The 11143-nt window shown below is 28.8% G+C and overlaps 1 protein-coding gene across 1 annotated transcript; it reads left to right on the top strand.

Moving 5' to 3' along the window:
- Window positions 1-339: 339 nt before the first annotated feature.
- Window positions 340-4140, top strand: LOC131640250 (interactor of constitutive active ROPs 2, chloroplastic-like). The gene is made up of 4 exons (XM_058910661.1): window positions 340-584; window positions 1123-1164; window positions 1658-1841; window positions 2289-4140. Exons 2-4 carry the CDS (start codon window positions 1145-1147, stop codon window positions 3903-3905), a joined length of 1821 nt encoding a protein of 606 aa, XP_058766644.1. The 5' UTR covers window positions 340-584; window positions 1123-1144; the 3' UTR covers window positions 3906-4140.
- The last annotated feature ends 7003 nt before the right edge of the window (window positions 4141-11143 follow it).

Here is an 11143-nt window from a genome sequence, read left to right as displayed (position 1 = left end):
AAAACCATTGACTTTGACTAACGGTTTGAACAGAAAAGACAAACGTGAATCTTTTTGAACAATTAAAGCATCACTTTAGAATTTTTTAAACTTAAGGAATCAAAATGAACCCAAAGATATATTTACGGGAAATAAATATTCTGCCTAAATATTAAAAGAGATTGCATAGAAATCACTTCTCTCACTTTTCTAACTATTCATAATACTCTTTTTTGCAATATATAGCCTTTACCATTAATTAATCTTATATTGATTTGTTAAAAGCAAAAAAAGCCTAACAAAAAAGTTACTTATCCGAATCCCACGATTCGATAGACAAAGCTTGAAGTTTCAAGTCTCCCTCGCAAACCACAACAAAACAAATTTTCTGTACTTGCTGGCCCCATAAAAACCGGAGCGTGAAGAAGCGCGTGAACAAACCAAAGAGCGTGTAGTTTACGATAACTGTTTTCCAAACTATTTTTTCCTCTACTCTCCACTCTGACACACTGAAAGAGTAACTCGATAACCGAGCAAGCAAGAAGAAGAACAACCTCTAGGGTTTCACTCTCTTCACATTCTCCATTTCCACTTCAACTTTTCCGGTAACTCTACTCTCACTCTTATCTCTTCATTATCACGTGTCTTACGCTAACAAATTATTTGATTTTGAATTTTCTTGCATTATTGAAGGTTTTGTAGTTAGTTCGTACTTTGAGTGGCTATTTATTGCTATGGTTGGTTGGTTTGTTAGTTAGTTAATGCTGGTTTTGTTTCTCACGGTAGCTTGCATTTAATGGTGTTTGACTAGAATCTCTGTTTTTTTTTCTTCGGTTACGTTGTTTTGTTTTTGGAGTATTGGTTCTAGATCTAGAATTTTTTGAGTTGAAAATGGAAAAGAAAGTTCAAAATGAAACTTGAAGGGAAATGGAAAATGAAGTTGGTGATAGTGGAGTTTGTTTACTTGGAGTTTCTTTGAAGGGATTTTATATATTTTTGTCTGTTGCACTTTTATTTTTTGGTTGAATGTTGAGTCATTATTAGCTACTAACAATTGCTTTTTCTTTTTCTAGTACTATATAAAGAGTAAATGAAATTCGTTTTTCTTTTTACTTCTTGCTGAATTTTAGATTCTTGTTGCAGGAATAGAAGGTGATATTAAATTATGCAGACACCAAAAGCAAGGTAGTAAGATTGTTGTATTTTGATTTTAGCAGTTTTTCTGCATACTGTTTATTTTGTATTTTGTGCCGTATTATGACTGAAATAAGGATGAATGAGTATCTTTTTTGTATATGAAACTTATGAGCTATTTGTAGGTAAATTTATTTGACTGGTAAACTCTGAGTTTATTGTGTTCTATATGTTTGTGAAAACATGCTTGCGGAGAGGTTATTTATGTTGTTAGGTGTAGATTTGATTTCTTTTAATGAACTTCTTCATCTATATTTTATTCCAAGATCAAGTTAGATTGCGTGGTCCTGTGTTTTGTTTCATTTACTTGAAGTTGGAAATGTGATGATATTTAGCTTGTGTCTTGTAAATGAATGGTGGTGTTTGAAAATAGTGTTGATAATCTTCACTGGACCACTTATGTGTGCTATCTGAAGATGACTATGATTCACATTTTTTCTGCATTTGTTTTGTTTATGCATGCTAATTTGTTTTCGGTTGACAGAGTCAGTGCTTCAGAAATGTCCCAAAGGAAATCTCCTGCAACCCCCCGAACAGCTCGCCAGTTGAAGACACCAAACTCTGGTTCTAACTCAGCCTCCTCCTCTCCAAACCCCATAAGAAAGAAGGCAATAGACATGAGTCCGAAAGTAAATGAACGCAGGTTATCACACAGTCCAATATCTGAGGTATTTGGAATAGCTCACTGCTAGATCTGAATCATCTGCTTTAATTTGATTTGACTTAAGGAGTTATTGTTGCTAAGGACAATCTCCTTGATGATAGATACTACTCCCTCCGATTTTCTTTGTCGTTTTAAAATTATTTATACATACAAATCAATAATTTTGGTCACTTTTGTTGAAATTATTTGTTTTTTCTTCTAATATCGTTAACTATTTCTTATCTCATTCCACCTATTTCTCTCTTTGCAATAAATAGTCAAGGTATTATTGACAAAGTGAAAATAATTAATGTTGCATTGAACTTAAACAAGTACAAGGAACAGAATATTTCTACATAAAAGGAGTAATTCTTTGATGCAATGTTTTCAAGTTTTTCATCTACCATCTTTATCTATATGCATATTGTTTGATGCATTTGTTTGATGTAATGTGTTTTTTAACTGGCTTTAGAAAAAGCGACCTAGCAAGGTTCAGGAATTGGAATCTCAGATTGCTAAGCTTCAAGAAGATCTGAAGAGTGCTAAGGATCAACTGAGCACATCGGAGTCATGGAAGAGAAAAGCTGAAGAGGAGATTGAAGAAGCAAAGAAGCAGATACTATCCTTGTCAAAGGAGCTGGAGGAATCCCATCAACAGTTTTCGGAACTTTCTGCTTCCGATGAAGCACGGCTTCAAGAACTGAGTAAAATATCTCAGGATCGAGATCGAGCATGGCAATCTGAACTTGAGGCTGTCCAGAAGCAGCACTCAATGGATTCATCTGCTCTAGCGTCTGCCATTAATGAAATACAGAAACTGAAAAGTCAACTAGAAAGAGCATGTGACTCCAAATCTACTCAAAATAACAATGCAGAGTCGGATCATGCTGAGATTCAGGACTTGAAGATGGATCTTAGTGAAGCTATCTCTATTATGGAAAAACTAAAATTTGAGGCAAGTGATTGCAAAGATTCCGAATCTCGAGCCTTAGAAGTAATTGGTAAAATGCAAATGCAATTGGAAACAGTAAATAAGACGGTGGAAACACTTCGATTGGATGGTGTAAAAGCAGCAGAAGTTCACAAGTCTCTGACTTTGGAGTTAGAGCAATCAAGAACTCAAGCAAAATCCTTGGAGGAACTTGTGAGGAAAGTTGAGACTGATTCAACCAATGAAAAGGGACTATATCATGAAAATGAGGAGATAAACAAGCTGAAAGGCGAGCTTATCTCTGCTAAATCTGAAGTAGGGCAATTGAAGTCTGCATTGGAGGTTGCGGAGATAAGATACCAAGAGGAGTATATCCAGAGCACATTGCAGATTAGAAGTGCTTACGAACAACTTGAGCGTACTAAATCAGAATCCGGTCAGAGAGAGGCTGAATTATACGAGGAATTGAGGAAAGCTAGAGCTGATATTGAAGAGTTAAACACAAGTTTGAAGGAAAAGGAATCCCAATTGCTGATTATGCCAGCAGAGAACAAGGGACTTGATGAAAACAAATTGGCTGATAGGGAATTTAAACTTGCAGAAGAGCTCAAAAAATTGGATACTGATATTGTGGGGTGGAAGGAAAAGTTATTAGATAGAGAGACTGAGTTGAAAAACGTAACCGAAGAAAACAGTATGCTTAAGATGGAGATAAAGGAGTTGGAGAAGAATAAAGTCTCCAATGAGGCTGTTGTGTCGGTTGAAATAGCAAGGGCTGCAGAGCAAGAGGCTTTGACGAAACTTAGCTATGTAATGGAAGAAGCAGATAAAAGTAACAGAAGAGTGGTCCGTGTAACCGAACAGTTAGATGCTTCTCAGGCTGCAAATTCTGAGTTAGAAGCTGAATTAAGGAGATTGAAAGTTCAGTCTGATCAGTGGAGAAAGGCTGCTGAAGCAGCTGCGTCCATACTTTCCACTACCGGAAACAATGGCAAACGTGTAGGTAAAAACGGCTCACTTGACAGTAGCTTCAATTCAATTTCTAGCAAGACAATGAATTCACCTTATTTAGAAGACACAGATGATGAATCCCCAAAAAAGAAAAATACAAACATGCTGAAGAAGATTGGAGTGTTATGGAGGAAGAATCATCATTAAGCTTTTAACCTGTATGCTGTGTTGTTATGCTCTTTATTCTTATTGGATATTGTTATTTTTGTTAGGGACTATTAGTTGGTACCAACTTTGAGTTATGACCATTTAGTTCCTCCTGACAATGAAATGGAGCAATGTATTAATGCTAATGATGTTGTCAATCTGTTCAACTATTATAGGACTTACTGTATTTGCTTTAACAAGGAAGTTCTATGTTGATGTCAAGATTATTGATGGACTTCTAAGATCAATGCCAATATTATTTCAATTATAATCTGAGTCCTATAATAGAGGTTTGAGTTTGCAAGTTGCCACCTCTTAAAAGACAATGCAGTGCAAACAACACTTAATGGTGTTTGGATTGGTGGTGGTTAGAGTTGATTTTTACATTATTGAGTTTGGTTGAATTGATTTTAATATAATTGAGTTTATCAGAAATAATTTATGTTTGGATACATAAGCACTTATTTTGACATTATTTATAAAAACCTTATCTTCCATATATAAGCACTTTTAATTTGCTTCACATATTTTTGTTCATTCACACAAAATTTAAAAATTATATAATTTATCTTAAATATAATTAAATTAATTTTAATTTCAATTAAAATAACTCTACCAAAGTTTCACTTCATATTTTTGTTTAAAAAATTACTATTTTAGTTTTCATCATTATCTAAATTTCGTTCTTATCTTTGAATTTTTCTATTAATGATTTTTTTTTTTTGTCTATGCTTATATTGTTTGTTTTTACATGATTAACTTATTCAATTGTCAATTTTTTAAAATAATTTTTTTATTTGTTTTGATAAATTGATTTAAAGTTTTCTTTTATAATTCAATTAAAATTTTTCTTTTAATTCAAAAGGAATAAAACTTTTGGAATTGACATTCTTTAAATAAATTAACAGGAAAATATCTAAAATAAACACGAATAAGAAGAATTTTTATTTCTTTTTACTGATATGTAAAAAGTTTACAAAAGTTGAATTTACTTTCCTTTTTATTGAAATAAAATGCATTTTTTTTGAATAAAAAAATGTATGACTGAAGAGAGTAAGAGAAGGAGAGTTGAAGTGACATGAAAAAAGAGTTGATATATAATAATTATAATAATACAAAAGTAATGTCTTTTTGTGTTCTTTGCACTAGTTCCTTGATTCAAAATTTATTATGTAGAGGGGAGTTGTAATTGAAAGGGTGTTGTGATGGACAACCATATTAATTTGATTGTAGTTTGGATCAAAATAAGAAAAGAAATAGTAGTTTTTTTTAGCAAATCTGCAACTTGAACAAACAAAGATATTGGACAAGATATGACATATTTTGGGAGAAGATTTACATGGTTTATCGAAAAAAAATTGAATTAATTTTCTTTTTGCTATCCAAGTCATTTAGTAGGTGTAGCAATAACCATACAAAAAGTGTAGTATCATATAATCAAAGGGAATGAATGAGTGCTTAGAAACAAATAAACTGCAATATTTGATTGAAAAAAAATTGAAATGGACGACATTTGACCTCAAATCAATGGTGTGGCAAATAAAGAGTAAAAGGTATTTTAGTAAAATCCAGAACATCTAATTTTCTTATATTATAGATTAGATATAAAAATTTAACATGCAACCGAAATTTCTTCCTTAACCAAAAACAACACTGCAACGCAGACTTAATCACTAAAAGTTAATGCAATGAAAGAGAAAAAAAATACAAGCACAATTGATCTAGTTAGATCACAAGGTGCAATCTAAAGAGAATTTGATGAATTCTGATGGTTCATCCAATTGGTTTGAAATTGATTGCATTGCCTCAATTGCAAACCATAATCAATTGGGACTTACAGAGAGATATTGAGCTATAGGAAAAAAATCATTTCACAAACACACAAAAAATAAATTAGAAAAAAAAATTTCATGTCAAACCCACCAACAAAAACTAAAAAAATAGTAACTTTGAAGTGAACTATCCAATAATTTTTTTTTTAATTTTTATGTGCCCGGATCAAATTTTACAAATTTCAATTCAATATGCGATGACCTATAAGGGTCCGTATGTTTTACCTTTAAAAGCTTGAGACTAAGGGACTTTTCATTCTCACTTCAAGATGCAGCCAAAGATTGGTTGTACTACATCCAACCGAGTTCTGTTGCAAACTTCAATTTAAAAAAGTTGTTGCTTGAAAATTTATTTCCTGCATCTAGAGCTGCCTCAAATAGAAAAGAAATATGTGGTATCAGATAAATTGATGGAGAATCATTGCATGAATACCGAGAAACATTCAAGAAGTTATGTTCAAGTTGTCCTCATCATCAAATTTTTGAACAACTTCTCATCCACTACTTTTAGGGGTTGTTTCCCATGGATCGAAACATCGTGGATGCCGTTAATGGAGGAGCACTTGTTGATGAAACTCTTGCAGATGCCAGAAGTTTGATTGAAAACATGTCTATTAACTCTCAGCAATTCACAACAAAAAGCAACTCAATGGTGTTAACAAAAGGAGTCATTGAGATACAAGCCGCTAACAAGAAAAATTTGGAGAGTAGACTTGATGAACTCACTACCTTGGTGAAAAAGATGATAACAGGTCATACTCAGACAACAAGAGTTTGTGGTATTTGTACATCTGCATATCATACTAGAAATGCACAATCGTTTTAGGATAAGATTATTTCAAAATATTTTATGCTTTTCACTATCTCTTAAGACATGCATAGTCGTTTTACGATAGTCACACATTTTGGAAAAAAAATATTCTCTGACCATATCATTGTGATACCTTTCATATACGTTCACAATTTTATAATGTGTTATTTTCCACAAGAAAGCTTTGTATGTTAGACTTTTTCTAAGGTTAGTTGCTTTGGAAAGTATCATTATTTGTGGGAAAATAGTGATGTATATTATGCATGATAAATTAAGCAAAGTTGAAAGAAGTATTTGCATTTTGTAATCAAGTTCTAATAAGGAAAATCTGATTTGCATAAGATTGTAACAATGGTTGCAGAGATATACTTGGGTGTTACACAGGGGGAATGGTGATATTTGAGGAGTTTAAGGCTAACAAGGAAGCTTATTTCCATATTTTTTTACTCCTAACTTCTGACAACGTGTTATAGAACACATTGAAACACAAATGACTATTTTGAAAAACTTCACATCTATCTGAGTCCGAACCAAAGACCATGACTTTTCACCTTATCCAAGTAAATCTCTAATAGCACGAAAAACACAATTTCCACTAGCCCCCATATTTATAATATATTCGATATAGTTATGCAAGTAAATACAAAGCTAAAACAACTAAAAGTATCTTGAAGGCTTGCTAAACGATTGACTTGATAAAGCTTTACTAGATCATATCTTGGACATTTGACTTTCCTACGACGCATAAATATACTCCTAATGTGAAGGATCATGATGCACATATCTTTTTTCCTCCATTTTACTCTTATTTTTTGGTTTGTACTTCACTGATGTCTGACACATAAAAGTTGTACATACGTTCATGCACATTTTCCTTCATCGCCCTTTAGGTAACAATATATAAGGTGCTGAAGGACTTTTTCAACTCTTCATATTCATCGTCTAAGTCCAATTGTGTCCCACTTTGTTCTTTAATCACTTCATAGTCTCAAATGTGTAATTTCTAAAACACATGAATGAGTTCCCATGAAACATAATTTGCTAGTTCCCATGCACAAGATAGCCTATGTGTTGTTTTAATGAAGCATCCACAGCAACTTTGTCAGCACCGACTCTTTTAACTCTTTCCAACTCCTTCACAATGTGTTGTATACATTATCTTGAAATTATGCAATCTCGAATAAAAATGAGTGTTATGTCAATGCTCAATATTGACAACATTTTCTTAAAATGATACCCTAATTGCACATAGTTGCAGCTTAAACACAGTATTGATTGCATCTCAACATATGCACAAATCTCCTTATCTAATATGCAACATATTTTTTAGTCTCCAATAAATCAATCCTATAAAACAAAATTACATAAATATGCAATAAATTAATTAATTAAAATATGTATAATACTATTAAAGTCACAATATTATAAAATATATCAACTTGTTGTCATGTTCTCTAACTAAGTGATTTCCATTTGTTTTTGTGGTTATCATGATTGACTTTCTCATTACTATAGGTTTTATTTTACATATATGGTGATTTCTTTCTCATTATTCAGGATTTTCATTTCATGACAATGATTTCTTTTTTGGAAAAAGCTAACATGTGCCCCAAGGGCACAAGATAATGAGATATTTATAAAAATATTTTCTTGGAACGTGTGTATTCAATATATTAAAACTTTAACTGATTTTATTGCATTTAATTACATTTAACATTTTCTAATTATAGTAACCTTAACATGTGCCCTAAGGGCACATGTTAGCATCACCCTTCTTTTTTTACTTAGTTAGATAAATAAAAAACCAATAAATAAAAAATCTAAAAGCAACTATAATTAAAAATCAAAGACAATTAATGATCTGCATCACTACTGCATGTGATGTTTCTTCCTATAAATATCAGTTGAGCTAATTTAACTAATCATTGTTTAAACTAAACTTAACAAAAATAAATAAATAATAACTAGATGTACACCAGTTATGTATTATTAAATATTATCGATAATTATAATAATTTAAAATATATTGATATAATAGTTTTATACTAATTATGTAATTTAAAATATAAGTGAGTTGCGTTTGATATTTTATAATATTATTTAATTAATTAAAATAAAAAATATATAAAATAAATAAATAAAATAAAAAACTTATAAATAATGTCAAACTAATATTGAAATAAAAAATAAGTAGAGTTATGAAATTGAAATAGAAGTAAAACAAATAATAACCAAGAATTAAAAATTAAGTGAGAAATTATAAATTATAAATTTAGAATTATTTTAAAAAAAACATCATCTAACCAATTGATGGTGTAAGAATAAATTTTAGAATAATAATTAAATTTTGTATAAATCAATTGATCTTGTAAGTCTTTTATCAATAAAACCCAAAATATATATTGTTAAATTTGATGAAAGGGTATAGGGCTATTAAAATTAAAAATAACAACATTTTAACATTTCTACACACAATTGTGTTACAGTATCAATTATATGCAATCAAGTTAAAAACAAAACACATCAAATAGAAACACATATATGTGATTAAATTATTATAAAAATGGTTGAAATATGTAAATGTTTCTATTTTTAGTTTTAATACATTTTTAAAATGTTTATTAAATTTAACATAATTAATTTAAGTTATTTTTATGAGTTAGTGAAATACTTAACAATTTTAATTAATAAAAAGATAAAGGGAGTTGATAATAGTGGAAGATTAGGTAATCCATGATTGATTTTATTTTATTTAAATTAATTATTTAAATAAATTTAAGTTTTTTTTTAGTTAGTGGAATAAATCATAATAAATAATTAAAAAAATAAATAGAATAATAGAAAGTTACAAATTTGTCATTAATTTTGATTCAACAACTTTAATTAATAAGATGATTTTTGCTCTAAATATTATTAAATAACAATTTTAACTAATAAAATTAAGAGTTAATACCTATTTTCCCCCCTGCCATATAGGCGACATTTGAAAAATCCCCCTGCAAAAAAAAAAGTTGCAAGAATTCCCCTAACATTTGAAGATTCTCTCATTTTAAACCTTCGTCAGATCCAGTCATCCAAAATGCTTACGTGGCATGTATTTTTTTTATTTTTTTAATTGTTTCTAATGACGTGGATGCCCAGAGGTCAGATCCAGTCATCCAAAATGCTTACGTGGGCTTAAAAAGATGGTCTCAATGGGACTTGAACCCAAGACCCATTGCTTACACAAAATCAGTATAACCACTAGGCTGCACGTTTTTGGTTGATTTATTGGTGCCTTTTGTAATACTTATTAGATACTGAACCAGTTAGTCATTATAAACTAAAAATATTTTTATTTAGTTCAGTTAGTATAAACTAAAATAATTATATTTAATTATATTAATTAATTTATAAACTAAATCATTAATTATATTAATTATCACTAAATCATTATAAATTAAATCATTATAAACTAAATTAACTTGTTTTAATTTAAATAGGTTTTACTAGTTTTAATTTAACTACATTAATTAAAATAGTTTTAAATTAATTAATATATATTAATATAATTTATTTAGTTTATTTTTAATTTATTTAAATAGCTACAATATTTTTTAAATTACATTATTTTATATAAATAGTATCTATATAAATAATTTATTTAATTCTAAAATAATTTTAATATTCTTAACATTAAATTTTTATAGTATATTGATGTTAAATTATTAATTATTATATAAAACATAAAAATATTTTTATTTTGTTCAGTTAGTATAAACTAAATAATTATATTAAATATCGTTTATATTTTTAAATACTAATATTTAAATTACTATTTAAAAATTATGTACTTATAAAGTAATATATTAGTTAATAGTTAATATTTAAATTAATAATTATTAGTTAATAGTTAACGTTATTATACTAACTGAACCAAATAAAAATATTTTTAGTTTATAATGATTTAGTTTACAAAAATGTTTTTTTTTAATATTTATTATTTGATTTTAATATTTACAACAATATTTTTTTTAATTATAGTTTTAAATTGTATTCGTTTAAATATGTATATAAATGATTAAAACGTATTAAATTAAATAAAATATATTTAAATATTAAATAAAAACATGCGTTGTAAATTAAATAAAATATAAATAATTAAAAAATAAAGTAATAGTAAAAAGATAATTGAAATCAAGTAATAAAATTTAATACAAGTAATCAAATGGTATCACATATTATAAAAGTTATTCCAAGCACAAATATTACAAGTGGTATCATGTGGCCTAGTGGTTTCAGCCATTGTGTTGGGAAACTAATGTTGTGGGTTCTACTCCCACCCAAGACAAACCAAGGGAAATTTTTGGATGCTTTCTAATCTAAACTAAAAATTTATATAATAAAAAATGCTTACTTGGCAATAAAAATAATAAATAAATAATATAAAAAATGCTTACTTGGGAAAATATAAAAAATGCTTACTTGGGAAAATAGGTATTAACCCTAAAATTAATAAGATAATTTTGGCTCCAAATATTGTTAAGTAACTTGACAATTTTAATTAATAAGATAATAATAATCACTGAATTAGGTGGGTAAGCAATAAATAAATA

Source organism: Vicia villosa, unplaced genomic scaffold, assembly GCF_029867415.1.
Source record: "Vicia villosa cultivar HV-30 ecotype Madison, WI unplaced genomic scaffold, Vvil1.0 ctg.003014F_1_1, whole genome shotgun sequence".
Lineage (NCBI taxonomy): Eukaryota > Viridiplantae > Streptophyta > Magnoliopsida > Fabales > Fabaceae > Vicia > Vicia villosa.
The sequence above is the reverse complement of the archived record's forward strand: the minus strand, read 5'-3'. Positions and strand labels throughout refer to the sequence as shown.